The sequence below is a fragment of the Lutjanus erythropterus genome, chromosome 14 (assembly GCF_056507025.1).
Source record: "Lutjanus erythropterus isolate fLutEry1 chromosome 14, fLutEry1.hap2, whole genome shotgun sequence".
In the NCBI taxonomy this organism is placed as follows: domain Eukaryota; kingdom Metazoa; phylum Chordata; class Actinopteri; order Lutjaniformes; family Lutjanidae; genus Lutjanus; species Lutjanus erythropterus.
Window position 1 is genome coordinate 7872996 of NC_139330.1, and position 21394 is coordinate 7894389.

The 21394-nt window shown below is 38.6% G+C and overlaps 1 protein-coding gene across 5 annotated transcripts in view; it reads left to right on the top strand.

Annotated features, from left to right (window-relative positions):
• The window catches only part of pde10a (phosphodiesterase 10A), a 96183-nt gene that overhangs the window by 39531 nt on the left and 35258 nt on the right, over nt 1–21394 (top strand). For all 5 annotated transcript variants that reach the window (XM_084736182.1, XM_084736178.1, XM_084736179.1 and 2 more), the window contains one exon: nt 15129–15260. In XM_084736182.1, coding sequence (XP_084592308.1) covers nt 15129–15260 — 132 coding nt within the window. The remainder of the gene's footprint in view (nt 1–15128; nt 15261–21394) is intronic.

A 21394-nucleotide genomic window follows, 5' to 3' on the forward strand; every position in this document is an offset into this window, starting at 1 on the left:
CCCTCCCGTAGATAAGATAAGAACCACATGCTCTTCCCACCTCCTGGCAAGGGAGTCCCAGGCGGACCTGCTGACGCACGCACCCCGCAGCCTCCCCCTCCCTCCCCTTTCCTGCCTCAGCCTCATGTCAGGAAAGTGAAAAGTAGTACCTTGGCAGCTTGCCCTTGACTCTCTGCCAGAAGGAGTGCGCTTCAAGAGAAGTGGTCTTTTCCCTTTTTCTCTCATGTGCATTTTTCATCTATGTGTTGCAGAGGAGGAACATCTTGCTCGCTAAACATCGGCGCTGCCGGGGTCGGCCTCTGCTGCTGACATTGCCGCTCGGCATCGTCTGACAGGAGCGCAGGAGACGCACGTTCACTTCTGTTCAGGCACTATCACGCAGATCGCTTACTGCTTCACGGGGAGCAGAGATGAGTGATGGAGATAGGGTGGAGCTGGTTGTTGTTTTTAACAGCTCTTAAATTGTGTCTTTATCTGCATAAGTGAATTTATTGTTTTAATTAAAGCAATACTTTATTTTGGCAGTCGCTCCAGGAATTTGCAGTTTTACAAGGGGTGTGGATCACAGGAGGCCCCGCGATACGATATCACGATACATAAGTCACAGTTCGATATTATTATGATTTTAAAGATAGAATCAGTAGGATTTTTCCGAGCTGTTCATGAACGCACCATAAAGACAGTTGAGTCTCATTCTCAGGATGTCAGATACCAACGTTTTGGATTGGTAACATATCCTGAGCTCAGCAGACATAAGTTGTCTATACATTTTTAGGAAAACGTTGCACATTGTGCCTTCAAACATTTTGCAACATGATGAGTATTGGGCTAAAATATTTTGCGATTTATTGCCTTTTGTCAAAGCGCATATTATATCTCCACAGGATAAGTGTCAACATCTGTTTTATCTAATAAGATAATGTTTTCAGTCTGTCCATCTCACTTTAATTATTTTTATTGCAGCAAAATGGCATTGTTAAGCACTGTGGTTTTCAAAATGGGGTCTGGGGACCAACGGGGGTCCTTGAGAGGGTTGTGAGGGGTTTTCAGCCAAAAGAGGAAAAGAATATTTGAACTTTTATCACGTTTTTTAGAAACTATATATACAATATATCAATATTGGATTGTTTATTCCTGAATATGGGCATCAGCCCCAAAAATCTGGTATCAGTTGGGCCGTAGTTGGAACAACAAAAGAATTGCTTTGATCATTGATTGACTATTAAGACTTTATTATCCTAAAAATGACATAAAAAGTTTTTGAACTTCTGGTCAAGCAGACAGACTGATCAACCAGTCCTGCTGACCTCTGCTGACCTCATCAGAAAAAATTGAGCACCATCTAGTGCCTGAAAAAACAATTGATTTTATCATTCTAGAGCCAAAAAGTCTAACTTGTATTTGCAATATTGATAATTTCTATAATAAGAGATTGTCTCGATGTAGTATTGCCATGCAAAATGTCACAGTGCAATATTATTTGATAGAGTTTGTCTAATTCTTGCAGTATTTCAGCATAAAAATGTTGCGAATATCTATCAGTTTTTACTCTTTCCTGCATAAATCACTGGTAACCCAAATAAGAGCCCAGGTCAAATGAAGTCACACTTCACCAGTAACCACCTTCCCTCCAGCTGAGTCAATGCCTCATCAGCTTTCTCTCAGCCGAGAGAAGCCTCGCTGAACAGCCCTCATCCTCATGTTGTGTAACGTCTGTTGTCAGGAAAGACTTTTACCTGAGTTAACCTGGTGGGCTCAATTCAGGGCAGAAAGTTTCTGAAATATAGAAATAAACTTTATAAAAAAATTATTAGATGTATTTATGTGCGTTGTTTTATTTTTCCAGCTGATAAGTAAATTTAAACCACACCATAGTGTCTGAGCAAAATTACACAAAAAATGTTGCAAATTGCAACTTAAGTTTTCAGGATTTTGGGCTCCAGTGTTTATAATAGACAAGAATTTTGATTGTTTATTACTGTAATCATTTAAAGAGTACAGGGCTTCAATTTTAGGGCATTTTCCTCACCCAGTAGTCAAAAACACCAAAATTCGATGTATCGATAAATCATTAATGATTATTAAGATAGAAAATGCATGTTTTGTTCTCATTTTTTCTCAGTTGAAGTTTAAGTTAAAATTTCATCATGCATCAGAAAAACACAATGTCAAATGAGGCGCAGTTACTTTCATTTCTAGACTATTGCTTCATTATTGATTAATGCATTTTTAATCTGTTAAATTTATAATGGTGATCAATCGATTAATGATTAATGATCAGGATGTCTCATTGTCATTCCAGAACATGTTAAACATGACAGAATGAAATGAGGGACTCGGGTCCTGGTTTAAGGACACACTGCACAGTGAAAACATCACAGGTGCTGGTAATAAATATCTAAGTATAAAAATATAAAACAGTGAGATAACAAGGTGCCCAGTGTCCAAAGTGCAGCAGTGCTCAGGTCAACAGCCCAATAAATAATGATGTAATAGCATCAATATCACAATAATTTTTGATTAGCAGCAGTTGGATGACGGTGATGAATGAACAGCAACAGGTTGTGAACCGAACAGCAGCAGTTATTTTAATGAGTTGCAGACAAGTTTAAAGTCAAATGGCATCTCGGTGAGATTAATCATTAACATCCTGAGTAACTTAACACCGGACCTCAGCATCCCTGATGGATGAGTGCGTGCAGAAGTGTGCTCTGTTGCACTGTCCATCGCTGATGTCACGGCGCCCTGGAATACACCTGTGCATCTCTGCCACAAGGTGGAAAGTTGTCACAAGTAGGGATGGACATCGAGAACCAGAACTAAACGGGTACTGGTTCCCGACTGGTCATCACCGAAATATCAATGAGCTTCTGGACAAACGATAATGCCATCAGTATTGATGTAACGTTACATAAACAGCAGAGAGCAAAACATTTAATACTGTTTCTCATTTTAACATATTTGATGAAAATGCAGCTAAATGCAAAAACTCAGAAACAAACAATTTAACTTCCTACTTCTACAAAAACGTAACAATAAAATAAAGTTATGGCGAGTAGTATCAGTATTGAAAAGTATTATTAGTATTGATATCAGTATCGATAAAATCCTAACGATACCCATCTTTGTGACAGAACAGGCAAAATTATCCAGTGATACTGCGATTGTCTGGGACGTCTTTGTGTGAGAAGCCTGTCGTGAGTTTTCTCTCATCGCAGACACTTATATTAAGAAATTCATATTTCAAAATAGAATCCCTCAGGTTAAAAAGAGAAGAGGAAGTGGATCAGCAGTGGAGGACGTCCAAGCGCAATCACCATCTCTGTTCCTCAGCTCTCAGACGAAGTGATGACATAAAGACGTGCCGTTGCATCAAAACAACAGAGTGTGCAGACTTAAATCAAATGCAAACGGTAAAATAAGGACCAGCGTGTGGATACAGAGAGAGAGACAGGAGGCCTTGCTTCACAGGGATTTTCTTTTTTTTCTTTTCCTCCTCTCTGGAGGGGCTTCCTATGAAGAGATGTAACGTCAGAAATACTCCTGGGCTTCCCCTCGTGTGTTCCAGTCAGCGTTTCTGTGTCCTGGAAGATTTCAGTCTTCTGGACAAATGGGAAAATTTCCAGTCAAATATGATCTGTTTATTGAGTTCAAAGCAACATTATGTAAGGATTGGGGGATTTTTTTTTTTTTTTGCATCGTTTTCTTTTGTTTATTCATGATTTGGTGAGCCCAGTTTCACAGTGCAACACAAATTTTTGTTACTTATGATCAAAAACTAGTGAGTTGTCAGCTTCGCTAACACATCAGCAACACAAGCCATGGAAGCCAGTTAATAGTCCTGACTAATCCAACACAGGTTTTTTCTTTTTTCTCATTTTAAGTTTAAGTGTATTTATTTAACAATTGCTTCCATCAAACAAAACGATGATGCAATGGATTGATGAATGATTAATGATTAACGTCCCTAGTCCAGCAGCAAGAAGGCTGCTTGTTGTCTGCTTTATTTCATGAAGATTTACACTTGTCCAGGAGTCCAAAGCTCTCGTGCTCGCAGTGTGAACACAGACACTCCTGAGCTGAGCTAACTGGCTTGACAGCAGTAGGCTAGCAGTTAACTTCCTGTAGCGACAAGTAAAGCTTTCTGTCCATCAGGAAATCTGCAGATCACGGAGAGCTGAGGCAGAGCAGCTGGAGGGAAAACCAGAAAACATTTTCTTCATAAAATATGCTCCAGTTTTGGTGTGTGACATACTGCCTGACTGATACTGGATTGTTTTGGGCCAATACCGATTTTAGGGAGTAAAATATTTGGATATCAACATATAAGATAAAATTAAATTCCAAAATGACATTGAAACAGTAAACTTACACTGTTTTTTTTTTAATATTTAGAAATAACTATAGATGAAAATCACAAATTTAACGACTTGATATATAAAATACTGCCTATAAAACAAAAGAAAATAAAAAATAAAAACAACTTCCAATGTTTTGGTGAGCTGGAACAAATTATTAAATTAAAAGTCAGCTATTTTGCCATGCTTAGTATTTTATAATTCTCTGATTTCAGCTTCTTAAATGTGACAAGAAAGTGAATATTTTGTGATTGTGAGTAAAATAAGACATTTTAGGACGTCACTTTAGGCTTTGGGAAACACTGATTAAAAGAAACTCCTATTAATCCATTACTCTAAAGACTTTTCGGGCCTTTGTGAGAAATTCAGGCGTTCATAAGTTTCGCAGCGATGTCAGCGGATTAGAAACCAGCAAAGAGTCTTGTTATGACTGTTATGACTCATGTTATGATATTTCACCACTCTGTATGTCAGGTTTCAATACTGACGCTTGTTTTAATGCTTTAAACTTGGATAAAAATATTATTGAAAGCATATTTTATTATACGATGGAGTGAATGACTCCTCATCTCTACAAGTCATTTACTTTTCCATATAAAATCAGACCGTGCCTAATTGATTTCCTTAATAAAAATGCTCATAAACCTGAATCGTAACTCCCAGGAATTTACTATTTGAAGCATTTTCAGGATGTTTTGATGCCTGAAGTTCCACATTAACGCCACAGACCGGTGCTGACACGTATACTGAACATATAGACCCCCGGCCCGCGCCGTAAACGCGTTCCCCGTCAAACAGAAGCATGTTCTGCTTAAGCTTGGATGTGACACCCAGACAGACTGCGACTGGTTTGGCCTTCCCTTCCCAGTCCCAGGGTGTGGTTTCTGTAGTCAAGATAAGTGTTATGCAACAATACCTCACTGCATGAACTCAGGCTTCAGTTTTTACACAGGAAGCACAAGTCTGAGTCAGGCACCAAACTCTCTGCCAGCTGGGCTTTAGCCACTTGCAAACATGCTGCCTGCACAACAAACTGCTTCCCGCCTATACGTTTGTTTGAATGAATGTTTGCCTCAAAATCATATAAGCAAGTATAATTCTAAGCTACTTGTATTTCTATTTTATGCTATACTTCTACTCCACTATATTTCAGAGGGAAATATTGCACTTTTAACCCCACTGTCTGACAGGAAATTAGATTTTACATTATGATAAATGAGTAAAAATACAACAACTTGTGACTGAACCTGTGGTTTGTGTTACAAAAAAATGTCTAGTGGAGATCTCATTAGATGTTCCTTTTAAAACTCTTTGATAGTTTGATTTTAATAAAGAGAATAAAGAGTTTAAAACCTAAAACTTATGAAAAAAGTTACAATTCTGAATACAAATTTGTAGAGAAAAGCTTTGTTTTCTCTTCTTCCCTATTGGGTTAATCATCCTACGACCTCTTAGATTTATTTTCTGACCTTTGGAGGGGGTCTGACCCCTATGTTAGGAAACACTGGACTAAACAACAACAGGAAAATGATACTTATACACTGATGTACCATACATTAACAATCTAATGATGCCACACATGATGACATACCAGTCACAGGGGACATTTTTCTTTGACACACTGTTTACTTTTGATACTTTAAATACATTTTATTGATAGTACTTATGTACTTTTAAGATCTGTACTTTTAACTTGAGTATTTTTACATTAAGGTAGTTGTACTTTTACTGATGTAAAGGTTCTGAATACTTGGTCATAGACGGGCCATAGACAGTACAAACAGCTGACAGAGTTTGAAGCCAACCGGTTGCAAAACAAAGTCTGATTGTATAGACGTCTATGAGAAAATGACCCTACTTCTCACTTGATTCGTTACTTCAGTAAACACTTTCCTCACTAGTTTCAAGCCTTTTATTCAGTACAGCATGATGTGTTTTTGTACATTATGGTTCCATTTAGAGTAAAATAGACAGTAAAGCAGGTTATGCTTTTTGCAGTCCCTCCTGAAAGTTGCGAACACAAACTCAGCCATCTCCAGTGAATTCTGCACTACCTTGCACTTTTGTCCAATCACAGCAGTCTTTCCACAAATTTGACCAATCATCATAGCTTTCCGTGAGTTTCAGGTTTTCTCTCCCTGAAACAAGTAACCTTTGATTTTTATTGAATTAAACAACCCCCATTTTCAATTTTTGCTTTTTTTTTTACTTGCTTATACTTCAAAATGTTGCAACATGCAAAAAAACTTTTTAGAAAAGCTGCCATGAAATCTGGCATTTTAGGCTGCAGCAACCCCAAAATGGCTTGGAAAGACTGGAGGGACTGTTTAGGGCAGTGCTAACTTGTGACTGACTAGTTAATACCGTGTGTGTGTGTGTGTGTGTGTGTGCGTGTTCTTGGGTTCTCAGCCAGATTCAATCAGGATGGAGGCCTAGCAGTGCATATCTTCCCCAGCTCTGTGCTTTCATGTAAATATGGTCACTTCTGGCTCCCAAAAAAAGCTAAATTGTGACGGCCATCATGCCAAACTCAAGAAAAGAAAACTAAATTTTGAAGATAGTTCAATGACGTTGCCAGGAGACCTGTCAAAGCAACATACATTGTCATTTTAAGTAAGCTAACTACCTAACTAATCTACATGACTTGTTAGCTAGCTAGTCAGCTGATCCCTGAAGATGATCCCTTTTAAAGGAAAAGGAGAAAGTTGACTGAGATAACAAGTTTGCTCAACTGTGATTGGACCACAGAGCAAAAAAGGGGTTTTAGGAAGGGTCAATTATCTTGATGACGCCTTTGTCTTCAGCAGCATTGGCCCCAGCGGGAAGGAAAATTTCACTGAGGTTTGACAAAATAAAAGAAAAAAACTCTGGTCAAACCAGTGACCAAGCCATCGCTTCCACCACAGCAGCCTTTCTCCCTCTCCTGATTGACTGAGCACATGTGGTTCCCAGTGGGGTTAACCATTCTGGACCACAGCATGTGGGACAGATCTGGCTGCACCTTTGATTAGCCGGCGTAGTCGCAGGCCCGGGACACTGACGCATATCCCACAGCTCTGAGTGTCACTGTGGTCACATTAGCTTGAGCCGCGGCTCGAGAGATTTCAGAAGGAATCAGAGGGAAAGTCTGTAAGGTCGACAGAAAGTAGCAGGAATGTTCAGAAAAAAAAAGTGCCATCAATCACCATCAGGCTGCAGTACAGTGGCTGCTGGGTCAAACCAGTCATTCCTCTGGCATCTTTTTCCACTGCGCTTTAATAGAGATTGACGATATTTACATTTTTTTTTGACTTTTTCCAATAAGCAGTGATTTCTCCTCTAAACTGGTGCAGATAAATACATTTAATGTGTTGCCACCAGTGGAGTTTACCCGAAATAACGGTGATAAAGATGCAGACGCAGCTTGTTAGTGTCTGTTTTAAACCGCCTGCACCCACTGGAAGAAATGTTGAAAATATGAAACATCTTTGCTCTTACATTTACTGTAGAGGAAGTGGACCCTTGAAGGCTTTCCTGTCATGTGCTCTGCCTTCCGTCAATGCATCATAATATTGTATTACATTGTCATCTCTCTTCCCTGTAAGCATTCAATCAATGCATCGTTATAACGTGGTTTTGCAGGATATGTCTGCTGATAGTCTGTATTTTTATTAGGGATGGATCGATACCACTTTTCATGTCTGATATAAATGCAGCAACCATCTTTTTCCTTCTCCTAAACAACTAGGCTGTTAATTATACACTTATATGGCTTCACTTTGCTTAACCTCGCCATCAAAAAACCATCACGCTCAAACTGTGAAACAAATATTCTGCTCCCATGAAGGAAGAAATACCCATAACGACATGAGTCAGTTATGCAACACTGCTGCTTCTTTCTGGTCAGACTTTTCTCACACAGAACATTTAGCAGCCTTTTTGATTGGTCAGCAAACATTCAAAATACAATTTAAATCAATTGCATGAATGCAGAAATTGCACACTGCTGTTTTACTTTTTTCTCCCCTGATCTAAATATAACTCCAGTTAAAGTTTGGTGAAGCATTTACGGGATAGTTTAAGCTAATGGATCATATCTGATTATACTTGGAGGTTTTTCTGCAGGGATTTTTACCCAGTATTAGACCAACACTGATACTGAGCATCAGATTGACGAATGCCAAATTTATTCCTCTTGTTGTCCAAAAATAATAAAAACTAGAGATGACTGATATGGTGCTAAAATACAGTTGAGAATATGACAAATATACTGAAAAATAGTTTTGATTTATAACTCACAGTAGCTGTTGAGCTCTCCTCGTACTGAACTGGTTGCTTCTGCTCGAATTTGTGAATTTAGTTTTTTGTATTGCCCCTTTTTTGTTTTTACAGTCTTTTCTCTTTTCTTACATATCACCGTGGTTTATTGAACATCTGATCTTTTGTAACCAAACCATTTCCACGCTTCTGAAGTCGCTTCCCTTTTTTGAACTAACTCCTTCACCAAGGAGCTGGAAGAAATGTTATTTTCACTTTCACTACACTTGTTGATTTGTGTAACGATGTACCATGTTGTAATATAACCAGTATCACAATACATTTTCTATATTTCTTTTTAATTATGAAGAAAAAAAAAATTCAGTGAGCCACTTTGTTGCACTAGTTTAGTTTGAATCAATCCCAGAAACAGGAGAAACCTAGGAGTGTCACAATTTTTTAAAATTCACAATCTGATTTGTGATTTTATTTTCATGATTCATTGCAATTTTTTATCTAAACATTGTTTTCAGCACTGACCAGTCCTGACAGGTCCTTGATTTGTAAAAGATCAACAGATTGTTGTTTTTTTTTGACAACAGTCATTTACATTTTCAAATTCATCTTTAAAAAGATAAGCTACTGTACGTGGTGTCCGTTGTGTGAAATGCTTATTACCACAGATAAATGCTAGCCGTGGAAACACTGAGCTAGCTGCTAGCTAACTGTAGCAACGGTGGAAAGTGAGGGTCGATCAAAGAACTGGACAGATCTCCAACCCCATCAGTGAAAAGAACAGCTGTGGGCTGCTGGTAAACTACACTGCGTCGTTTTTTTTCTTCAGAAATGTAGCAGACGCGTGCAAGAAGGCGGGAATTTTTTTTCAGAGATTATCTGATCCTGCTTTTTATTTCAATCCATTTAGAGTTTAATTCGTGACACCCCTCAGAGCGCCAAATGTGTATTATTTGATCATGATTTAATTATTGCGAACATGAAGACAAAGACAAAAAAGACTAAAATAAAAAAAGTTATACAATCATCGACAATGCATCAATAAACAATCGATCACATAAATCCACTGTCGTCCCCAGCGTCCATCCCCACAACTAAACCACCGTCTAAGTATTTATTAATCTGCAGCGACCTCAACAAATGCACTATTTACTCCTGTTTACATAATGCAGTTTTTTGAAAAAAAAAACAACAAACTATTTAGCCTTTTTTTTTTTTTTTTTGATGACAGCACATATTTGTAACCTATTTTTAGATTCACGTCTAGGAAAAAAAAAAAAACAGGCAGCCACAAACAAGTTGGGGAAGCTGGAAAAAACTGAGAGAAACATTGCTGGTTTTGGTCTAATGTGTATTAATCCGCAGCTGAAAATAGACCCCTAAAAATGCAGTACTACTTACTCTGGTTTTAATATTGTTTTTAAGAAAAACAAAGCGTATGTTTATAACCTGTTTTTAGATTTATGTATGAGCTGGCAGCCACATGTTGACTTGTTGACAATAACAAAAGTACAGATGAAGCCATTATTGATCTGATACTGATTAGCTGACAGATATATTTTGCTCCCTGCTCCGAGAACGCCAGTAAAAACATTTCACGTTCTTCTCAGATGAAGCAAAGGTTCAGGGTTACATTAGGGGTCAGAAATAAACTGCGTCTCTTCTACTCAGTCATGGCTTGTGCTTTCTTTGCCAATAATGTTGCACAAACTTTTTTTTTTTTTTTTTTTTTTTACAGTTTTTGCTGGTGTGGATCAGTAATTGTACGCACATTGTATGCCCACTGCAAAATTCGAATCACTGCAGTTTGTTTTTGCCCCCTGGAAATAGGACATTTGACTATTTTTGTTCATGTGCACACACATATGATAGCTAAATAATTTTCGACACAAAAGTCGTATTCATAAATTGATACAGCGTCCTTGTTTTTTCATTTTTTTTGTAGTGTCACTAATCACAGTGCCTTCTTTGTGTTTCAAATAGGACAAAGTCGTGAGGGTCTTTTGCAGCGCTCCCATTTTACTCCCCTCTGTGTGTCTTTCTGTCCCCTGCAGCTCGCCTCACCCCCCCTTAACTTTCTCTGATTTATTAAGCCGTATTCTGCCGATGTGCGTCAGAGCTGGCCAGGAGTCTCGTGAGGCGTTCCGCTCCTGAAGATCTGTGTCTCGTGTCTGGACAGCGTCAGACCGCAGCGTCCTCCACCCCCCTCTCCCAAACTTACCCCCACCTCTGTTTGCCTTATTTGCCTGCAACCACAAGCCTGCTCGACCTACACACACACTCGCACACACACACGCACACACAGAGCGAGCAGATGATCCATCGTAACTGAAGATCAAATGATTTGTTCTGGGGGAATAGATCAAAGGTCGTAGATAGCTGCTCAGACTGTTTACCAGAGTCAGGAACACTTTGATTCTAAAATTAAAGCAAATTAAAAGTCAAAGTTATGCCTCAAATGCAAGTTTTAAGACTTTTTTTATACCACTCATATTTGAGAATTGGGACAAAACTGTATTTTGAGGCGGTTTGTTGCGATTTCGATAATATTGTGATTCATTTTTTGTTTACAGTTTCTCCAGTTTTCTCACACTCCAGCTGACAGGTCAACAAGAGCGAGAGCCTTATTTTATTATTCTGTTCACTGAAATAGTTTATTCTTCATAAATTATTGTATAAACAAAGCATTTTGCTCCTTAATTATTAACGACTACTATCAGTTAAGGAGATTGCGCAAATTTTGTAACATAAACAGCAATCGAATCAACTCTGTGTAACGTCAAACATGCGTCAGTTTAAGTCTAAGTAAAGTTTCACTCTGCTTGGCATAATATGTTTTTAAAATTAGATTGTCGCCCGGGTTACTGCGGATAGGTGCCTCCAATTGGCAAGGAGGTTCTCAGGAAGTGATGTGACCACTAATCCAGATTACGACAGCGTGTTTGATTGTCCAGTAAAAACTGTGTTATAGATTTGTAGAACACGTTAAGAGATGAGATGTTCCCTAGTTCTGTGGGTAAAGTAGGGCTGAACCTTTAATCAAAATTTTATCAAAATTGCAATATGGGCTACTGCAGTTAATCGCATGATGCACTATATTTGCTGAAGGTGAAATGTGTGTCAAAATACCATTTTAAATTAAATATTGTGGTGCTGCAGAGCTGATTATTCTCTGGACTTAAAAAAAACATCTTTGTTTTGTACAGATCCTTGACAAAAATAACACACCGTAATTGATTTAATGTGTTTTTCAGTGAAAATTAGAATAATGATGAAAAATTATCCTTTCCTGTAATATTGCAAATCATATCACAAATGCAAAATCAGTCAAAATAATTGCAATAAGATATTTCTTCAGAATTGTTCAGCCCTAGATTAAAGTGATCCAGGTTTGTGCTGCTTGATAGGAACTGGACTGGCCAAAGTTACTTTTGCACTCTGTTTATAGATTTATTCATTCAGTTTATGATGATATAAAAAAAACAAAAGGCTTCATAGTTAAACAAATAATATTAAATTATTTAAATCTTAAAATACTTAATATGTTAGATTCCAGTGTAACAGTCTATTACCTCTGTTATAGTCCTGATCTGCTGCAGACACCGCGGACGCCTAATAGTCCTGTTTATGCTACTTTCTGACGTCCGTTTGCACACATGCGCAGTGGATCAGCGTCTGTCGTGGCTGCATGGAAGCATCTGCAGGGGAGTCCAAGCAATCATGACAAATGGGCGGGTATGCAGATGTCTGAACAGAGCCACACATGCACCCTCTGATGACGAACTTCACATCACACGGACCCCAGTGGACCCTCATGCACTTAATACCAGCTTAATAATGTAAAAATCTTCCTCTTGCCAGTCAAACACACGTCATCCACATGTCACTCATTAATGATGGCGTAGGGCTGGGTAATATATCAGTATTATATCATATCATGATATGAGATTTTGGATGTCGCCATATCGTGATATGGCATACGTGTTGTTTTTTCCTGGTTTGAAAGCCTTCATATAGTAAAGTGATGTAATTTTCTGAACTTATCAGACTGTTTTGGCTGTTTTATCATTTGCCCTTATCCAGTTAGTCATTATATCCATATTATTGATGATTTTTACCCAAAAAATCTAATTGGATTAATATTTCATGAAAGCACCAATAGTCGTCCCTACAATGTTGTTGCAGTATCAAGGAATTTGGTCAAAAATATTATATTTACTCATTTTATCCCCTCAGAAGCTTCCACCCCTTGGAGCACAAACATGTCATCATAATCAATAATTATTGATGTTGAGCAATATACAACTTGATAGGTTTTTCAGCTATAGCTATATATCAGACTAGGCCTATTATTGGACCTATTTTTTATTTTCTATTAATTATATTTTATATTTTTATTGTATATTATTTAAAATAATCCAAATCCACATTTTATTTTCTGACTGCTTGTTTGCACTGGGAGTGAAACACACTCTCTGGATGTGTGTGTGTGTGTGTGTGTGTGTGTGTTTGTTATGGATAGTCTGTGTTGACATGGTGCAAATATTTTTAACACGTGTCTAATATCTCTCTAATACATTTCCCTCGTGTTCTGTCACATAACTAAGCAGAAGTGTCACAAATAGGCTACGTCAGATGATTCCAGGGGATAAACATGAGGGCGTCCCTGGTGTATTTTATTTTTATCTTATAAGGGCTGAGAAAAAAAATTGAAGAACCTCTGCGTTAAAGTCCCCGCTGATGAGTTTTGATTCGTTTAACAAATTCATTGAGCAGAGAGAGGGGCGAGACCGTGAAGAATTTTATACAAAAGCTAAATATCTGCAATTTGATCGTGTTCCCAATTTAAGAAATCATATTTAAGTAAAATTTTAAAAAGATGGTATGAATTTGAGTTTTTCTCCAGTGTTTTCAAAGCCTGTTATATCACACAGGATTTCAGACAGACACCCCACTTAGTAATATTTTCATGCCGTGTGTGTGTGTGTGTGTGTGTGTGTGTCTGACGGTAGAACACATGCCTTCCAGCTGCATGTCCTCCTGTGATTCATACTTGAAGGGAGTCTACACAGATGCTGCTGATAACCAGACGTTTCGTGAGAAAGCAGAATAAAAAGACGATCAGGACTGTCTGAATACAACGGTCCTCTTTCTACTATCATCTGTACTATTATCTGATAAAACATACAATCACTGTGTACCATACCATAAAATGTAAATATAGCCCCGTTCTGGGAAGAATTACTTTTGATTGCGTTTCATGTCGGCTCTGGGTTCAAGGTCTCACGCTGAGATGACGTCTCACGGCTGAATTTAGACAGTTACAAGTCTTTGTTGTAGACACACACTCCATTTGCGTGAGTGACCTAAACATGATGGTTTCCTAGTGCATCATGACGGCCTCTCAGACGCCAGCGGGTGTATTAAAAACAACTTTCCCTCAACGATGGTCTGGCAAATGGCTTTTTTCCCTGACAACAAAGACAGTAAACAGCAGCACTTAGCGAGCTCTCAAGAACCTAATTGCCTATTAAGCACAATCGAGTCCTCCTTTATCCTGCTGCGTCTGTTGGGGGCTCCTATCCCTGGAGACACAGCTTTACAGTAAACATAAGTGAGCTAGCCCGGCTATCAGCTTTCGCTTGAACCTGGCGCTGCTGCTGCTGCTGCTGCTGCCGCCGCTCTCACCTCACAGTATAGAGGAAGAGATGACCTTCGGCTGGTTCTAGCATGTGCATTTGTTTGGGTGACTGTCAGGAACACTGTGTTACATGACGTTATTTCCAATCTCTTCTTTCTTGTGTTTCTCTCCTCCATACCTTTCCAGCATTTGCACGATTTTGTGTGTAAGAATTACTTTTTTAAACCCGATTAAATCATAGTTTAACTTAAAATTATGATGCACCAAACCAATCTAGCTCAAAATTAAAAGATAAAAAAGATTAGATTTAATTTTTTTAATAATTAGCAAACAATATCAGCCTATTAGTTAACTTTTTTAGCTAGCTAACAAACAGTATAGCTAAAAAGAAAAAATAACTGGTCTAGGTTTCAGCCAAATGTAGTGTTTTGTGAAGTTTTTGGCTAGCTAGAAAACATGTTTTGTTTACTTTTTAGCTAGCTGACAAGCATTATAACTTAATTTATTTATTTTAGCTTGCTTGCAAACACTGTAACATTAAGGAACACGGAGCAGCCAAAACTTCTCTTATACTTATTAGGTCCTGATACCACTGGAATTTATTTTATTATTTTTTCATTCATTTTAATTTTGGTTAGCAACCATCTCCATAGTGATTGAACTCTATTTTTGGTTTGCATCACTAAACTTGGGTCAGATATTGGTTTTTAATTGTGCAACAGAGCCCTGCTTAATATTAAGACTGGATTTACTCATTTTAAACCTAGTTTTGCTCAAATCTGATTCTGATTCAAAATAAATTAATCTTTGTCGGTGCAACGCACTCTTAGTCATGAACAAAGATCTAAAGGACGTTCTGCTTGTGTGCTCTTCTTCAGGCTTGACAGATGAGAAAGTGAAGGCCTACCTCTCGCTGCACCCGCAGATGCTGGACGACTTTGTGTTGGAGAGCGTGAGTGCAGAGACGTTGGACAGATGGCTGAAGAGGAAGACCAGCAGCAGGCCTGCAGGTAAACCCACACACCCACACACACAGGGACAAACATGGAAATGCACACACACACACACACACACACACACACACACTGCAGCTCTCTGGATCACTGTGACATAACGATCGGATCAGCGGATTTCAGTATATTGACGCAGAGTTGTAATTTCAGTAATATTTTGCTTTGGTTAAATGTTTGTACTTTTTAGCTCACATAATCCCGCATGAGTTAACCACAAATACAGGCTGCCCTGAATATCTGCAGCCACGTCAGTTGTTTGCTTTTATTGTGCTGAAAAACTCAAACCTTTCTCTCTTAAAGACCAGAGGATAACCAGAGCGCCTCTGCGGGTTGTACTTATTATCCCGGCCATTTGCAGTACAAATCACTCATCTTCACATGTGTCTCCTGTAATCGTCAGTGTGTGTGATAGACAGAAGAAAGGGAGAGGGAGCAGGCTTGTCGGGTGTTTACGGGTCATTAGATGTGTTTGAGCGGGCCGAGTTGAGTCTGTGCCGTGCGCTCCACACACAGCGGACTGTTTCTCAGACCAACCGCATCCATCAAGGGCCCACAGGGCTGGCACTCTGCCCAGTCGAGCTGCTGACGTCAGAGGCGACCTCCAGAGACATGCAGCCGGCTGAAGGGGGCCCAGGGGAGGGGTAGGGATGGTGGTGGTGCTGGTGAGGTGTGGAAGGGGGGGGGGTAGTGCTGGCTCAGGGTGTGGGTGTGTTGAAGTGAAGGGGGAAACTGGCGGAGGATGGATTTGTCACATTTTGGAGCTGCTTTCTACATGAGGTCTGCAGACAGTCGTGTTCATTGCTGCCATGCAGAGACGCTGATTTCTCAAGTCTGAGCCTGCATTTGAAGGCGTTTCCTGTATACACTATGTATGTCAGCGTGTGTGTGTGTGTGAGTGTGTGAGTGTTTAGGTTGACAGGTACCAAACAGAGGCCCTCATGTTAATCATTCTTGCTGGCGCCAAGTAGGAATAACTGATTTCAAAGCAGATGAAACAAAGCTGATTCACAAAACTTTATCTCAGAGCAGAAAGGCGACAGACTTCCAGTTTGTATCTGTGTTTTCAGTTTCCAGTTATCATATGAGTCATGAAGCTAAAGTCACTCAGTGCAAAGGTCGAGGTTTTTTTGAAACTCTTAATTGATAACTCCAGTTTCCAATGCTGAGACTCAATAATTATGTTGTTTACTACAAATTACATATCCTACAGGGCTCAACAATAAGGACTACGAGGCCAAGTAAAATGCCATCAGTAAATCTGGCAGTCGGTTAAAAAGAATTAAACTATTTTGATAACTGAATAATCCAGTGGTTCTCATCGACCCCCAGGGGCCTTTGAGGGGTTTCCATAGGCCCCCAGCAAAAGGGAGAATCATTTATTTTCACTGTAATTCCATCTAGAATTGATCTTATCTATAAATGAACTAAGTCAACTCCAGATGCTTTATAATAATGATTATATAATAATTAAAAAGATTTTTCGCATAATAATCTCAACTTTAAGTATGACTAAGACCTGAACAGCAATAGATGTGACAAAAAACGGAAGAAAAACTGCACACTTCCATTAAAAGGAAAAAAATCTTTTAATTATGGGGGTCTGAGCCAAAGTTTGTGTCACTTTAGGGGTCCTTGACATGAAAGCATTTGAAAACTACTGGATGGTTAAAGCAATTTTTCATCCGTAATGGCAGAAAAAGCTGTTTTCAGATATAGAGATTTCCCATTTTTCTTCATTTATTATCATCTTAATCTTATCTTTGTGTTTTAGACTGACAATCGAGACATTTAAAAGCATCAAACTTGGACTATGAAAAACTGGGATGGACATTTTTCACTTTTTCTCTGACATTTTATAGATGTTGCAGCTAATACGTCATCACTAATAAAACAGTTTGTTGTTGTTATTCTAAAGCTTTTATCATGAAATGTTGGGTTTTCATCAGCAGTAACTTAACACAACTCCTATCAGCTTAAAGTGAACATGAAACAGTAAAATAAAGCAGATACCTGAAAGTACAAACAGCGACGCTTTCCAGCACAAATCAAAACAGAAAGGCAAACTCGTCTCCTGGCAGTGGGAAAAGGGTCATGGCCTATTTTAGTGGATTTATCCACATTAAAAAAAATAATAATTGCATATACGTGCCAATTTTGGTGTGTCAGTGTAGGCAACAGGACCAGTAAACAATACAGCACTGTAAACAACAATAGCAACATCAAGTTACTAAAGAGTAAATTACAGTTTTAACTGGTCAGCATTTTTTCTGTGTGATGTCAGATGGAAATAGGCCACATGTAGGTCTGCAGTGAGGTGCTCTGTTACAAGTGTCTAGACTTCTGCTCCAAGAGAAATCCCAGTGAATGGGTGATGGAGCCCATATTAATACTAATATTTTTCAGTATTTTCATATTTTCAAAACTTTATTTGTTTTAATATTTTTTCCATAAGATGGCAGGAAATGAGCAGAGCTAGAGAGAAGGGAACCATCAACATGCTCCTATTTCTTGGATTTTAAGTAGATTAAGTAGATGGGTACAATTATATTTATATTAGGGCTGCATGATTTAATAAAAAAATTCATATTATGATTATTCTGACAGATATTGCAATTGTGATATGAGGCGTCCTGGCCAACGCATCATACTGTAGACTTCAGGAATCATCTTTGTTTGGTACAAATCCTGACTTTTATGTATTCTGTCTTGACCACCACAGGCTCACACTGGGCTTTCTGGGTTGATTTTAACCAAAGTCTTAGAATCCTTAACAAAACACAGGTATTGAACAATGTTCAGCCAGTCGCTGCATGCAGTTGTGCTCTTGAGTGGTGCGAGAGGCGAGCTGATTCAGGATGAAAACATCAGTAATCAGCCTGACAGCTCCCTCATTATCTCGCATGTCTCTCTCGGGGTTGATCTTTACATCACATCAGTAATATCACTTTAAGTCCACTTCCTCTGTTGGACCACTGTGAGCAGATACTTAGGCTCCACTCTGAAGCCTCTCTCTCAGTGGCTGGATCCACTCAAATGACAAGCACTGTCTAATTTCTGCTCATCACACGGGCTGAATGGTCACTGTGTCGGGATGATGGCTGGAATCTGACTTGTAGATTTATCTGACACAGTTCTCCCTCTGTTTTAAAGACGCCGAGCTTTTCCTGTGTATATTTGCGCTGATAAAAGCAGCTAATTTTATCTAAAGATGCGTTTCTTTGTCCACGGTTGCAGTGATACTTTTCAGAGGTCTGATAGTCTTTATGAGTGTAGGAGCAGCAGGACCTGTCATCATGTGATCGTCACTGAGATAACCGCTGCTTCCTGGAAGCGGTCCCTGCAGCCAGTGCCGTTCTCACTTATCATGTGATGGGCTACATTGGATAGCATTAATCAGTTTGTCTGTACACATACACGCAAGTGTGTGTGAGGGTGTGTTTGTGCCAAGGTTGTGTTACAGCCTTTGGTTCCAGAAAAAGCCTTCACATTTTGCACATTTGTTACCGTGCTGACTCTGCTGTGTGGTAATATTACAGACATGCCTTGTCATAATAATAACTGTATTATACTTGTCTCGTATTGTTCACCGCTGTATTCTTGTATCAAGATTAGCTTTGAAGGCACATGCTGGTGCGTCATACACTCTGGGCCTGGGGTGACCAGACGTCCTGAATAAGAAACCAGTTGTCCCGAATTCTGAATCCTGTCCTTAATGTCACCTTCACAGTAATAAATAATATGAACAACATATGAAAATATTCAGATCAAATCACTTATAAAGGCTGTAATTCCTGCTTTTAATTATTCAAATAATGCCCTGTTGTTTTTTTGTGAAATTAAGTTGTTTACACTGCACTGATTTGGCTATCATAAATAAGAGATACATATCTAAAAAATGTGTTTTTAATCTCCTACAGCTTAATAATGAGCTTATCTGCAGGAAAGACATTTAAAGTGACTGTAACTTATAGGGATGTAGTAATGTACTTCCTGTGGGCTCGTGTGTCTTGTAAGCACATCCACTGTGCTTCATATTATCCTCATAATCCCGTGATCTTTATAATATTAATAACAAATTATTACCCCTTCAATTTATGATCAAGTTGGACTCATCATTCAGCTCATTTGGGCCAGATCTGATCTGATCTTCTCTATTAACAGAAATGTAAGAGAAAATTGCTGCTGCATGACGTCCTCTGTCCTCCGTTACAGAGCAGATTGGTCATTTCCCAGAATCCCCGCTGATGTCATTTGACCATCACACTTCTCTAGACCACTGTCCCACTGGCAATGTTTACTTCACACCACACGCTGTCATGGGGTAATTAATAAATCCTAACCCCTCTGCTGCTCCCGTCCACAGGCCTCTTGTTACTCATCTGTGTCCTCTGCGACGCACACACACACACACACACACACACACACACACACACACAAACACAGACACACACACGCAGTGTATATATATGTAACAACTGTGGCTGTTAGTCAGAGCTGTGGATGACAGCAGGACAAACAATAATTGGTCTCACAATAAGCCACAAAAAAAAAAACCTCCTGATGATTGGTATTATCATTTCAAATTTTAATTATCATAATATTTGTGTTTGATTATTGGACTTCAAAAATTCACAGTAAATACTGACTGGCATCAGTGCAGCAATATGTTTGTTTTGCATCAGTGAAAACTTCGACATCACAGAGAAAAAAAAAGTCAAAATTCTCTGATCCCACCTTCTTACATGTGAACATTTTCTGGTTTCTTTACTCCTCTATGGCAGTAAACTGAATATCTTTGGGTTGTGGACGAGACAAGACATTGGAGGACGTCATCTTGGGTTTTGGGAGACGTGTAAAGTATAATGTACAGCTTCACGTCAGGGTCCTGCATCACCCTGTTGGGGTTCATTTCACACTAATGACCTGCTCATTTTACATTAGCCTACAGAATATTAATTTTAAAATGATTTTATGGATTTAAAAATCATTTTATTGCTCCTCCAGAGTCTCTGATCAGTCCATAGCAATGGTCCGCTCTTCATAGCAACGTTCTGTTTTAGAAATAACAGACCTCAGAATGCTGTAATAGAAAAATCAAACTTGAGTATTCAAGAAAGTCATGTAACAACAATCGACATTTTTCATCATATTCTGACATTTTATAGATGAAACAACTAATCGATTAGTCGCTAAAATAATCGATGATATGAAATTTTCATGTCCTTTCATCTCTAGTCTGCAGTGTGTTGTCATCTATTTTTTTTTTTTTTTTGTATTTTTATTCTTTTCCTGTGTGGGTGTACAGTTTTTAAATTTTGTGTTTCATTCATATTCTCATCATGTACTTCCTCAGGAGGAGTACTTCATGTACAGTTTAATCTGCCAAAATTAGATTATATCTAAACTAAGACTGCAATTCTCAATTATTTTCATTGCCAATTAATCTGTTCATTACTTTTTAGAGTAATCAATTTCAGAAAAAATATTGTCATCTCATGATCCAAGGTCACTTGTATTATGATTATTGTATTATTATCTTTATAATTGCACATTCAGAAATGAGCACTGCAGTCCATATAGTGAGTTGGAGCCATAGACTGTATGTTAAATAGGTGTAGAGCTGAGGCGAGTTGTTTCATCCCACTCCCTCCTCACCAGACTCAAGGAAGCTCAGGCAGGCTGCACGAACACTGCAGGAGCACAAGACAAGTATCAAGCGATGACAAGTCCTCCACTGAAAGTTGATTTGTAACTATCACTTGTCTGTCAGTGTAAAGTTAAGCCTGTTATCCTTAAGACAAAAGCCCGCTGCTCTGAAAATACGCACTCTGGTGTTGGACTTTAGTTAAACTCCATTAACACTTTGCTCAATTTAACTGTTATAAACATCTACACCTTCTAATTAATGATTTCTTACATCTCATAAACCGACTCATTCAAATTAACTATTAACTTATTCTGGCTCAGAATAAAAATTTCAGAGAACACTGTAGCTGTCGTGTTGTTGTCAGAGAAGTGAGTATTTCATCTTGACGTGATGACATATCATTGTCATTTTTCTGATAAATCAAACTGAATATATTACAGATTTCTTCTTTAATTATATGAAACAAAAGTAGCACAGACTTTCA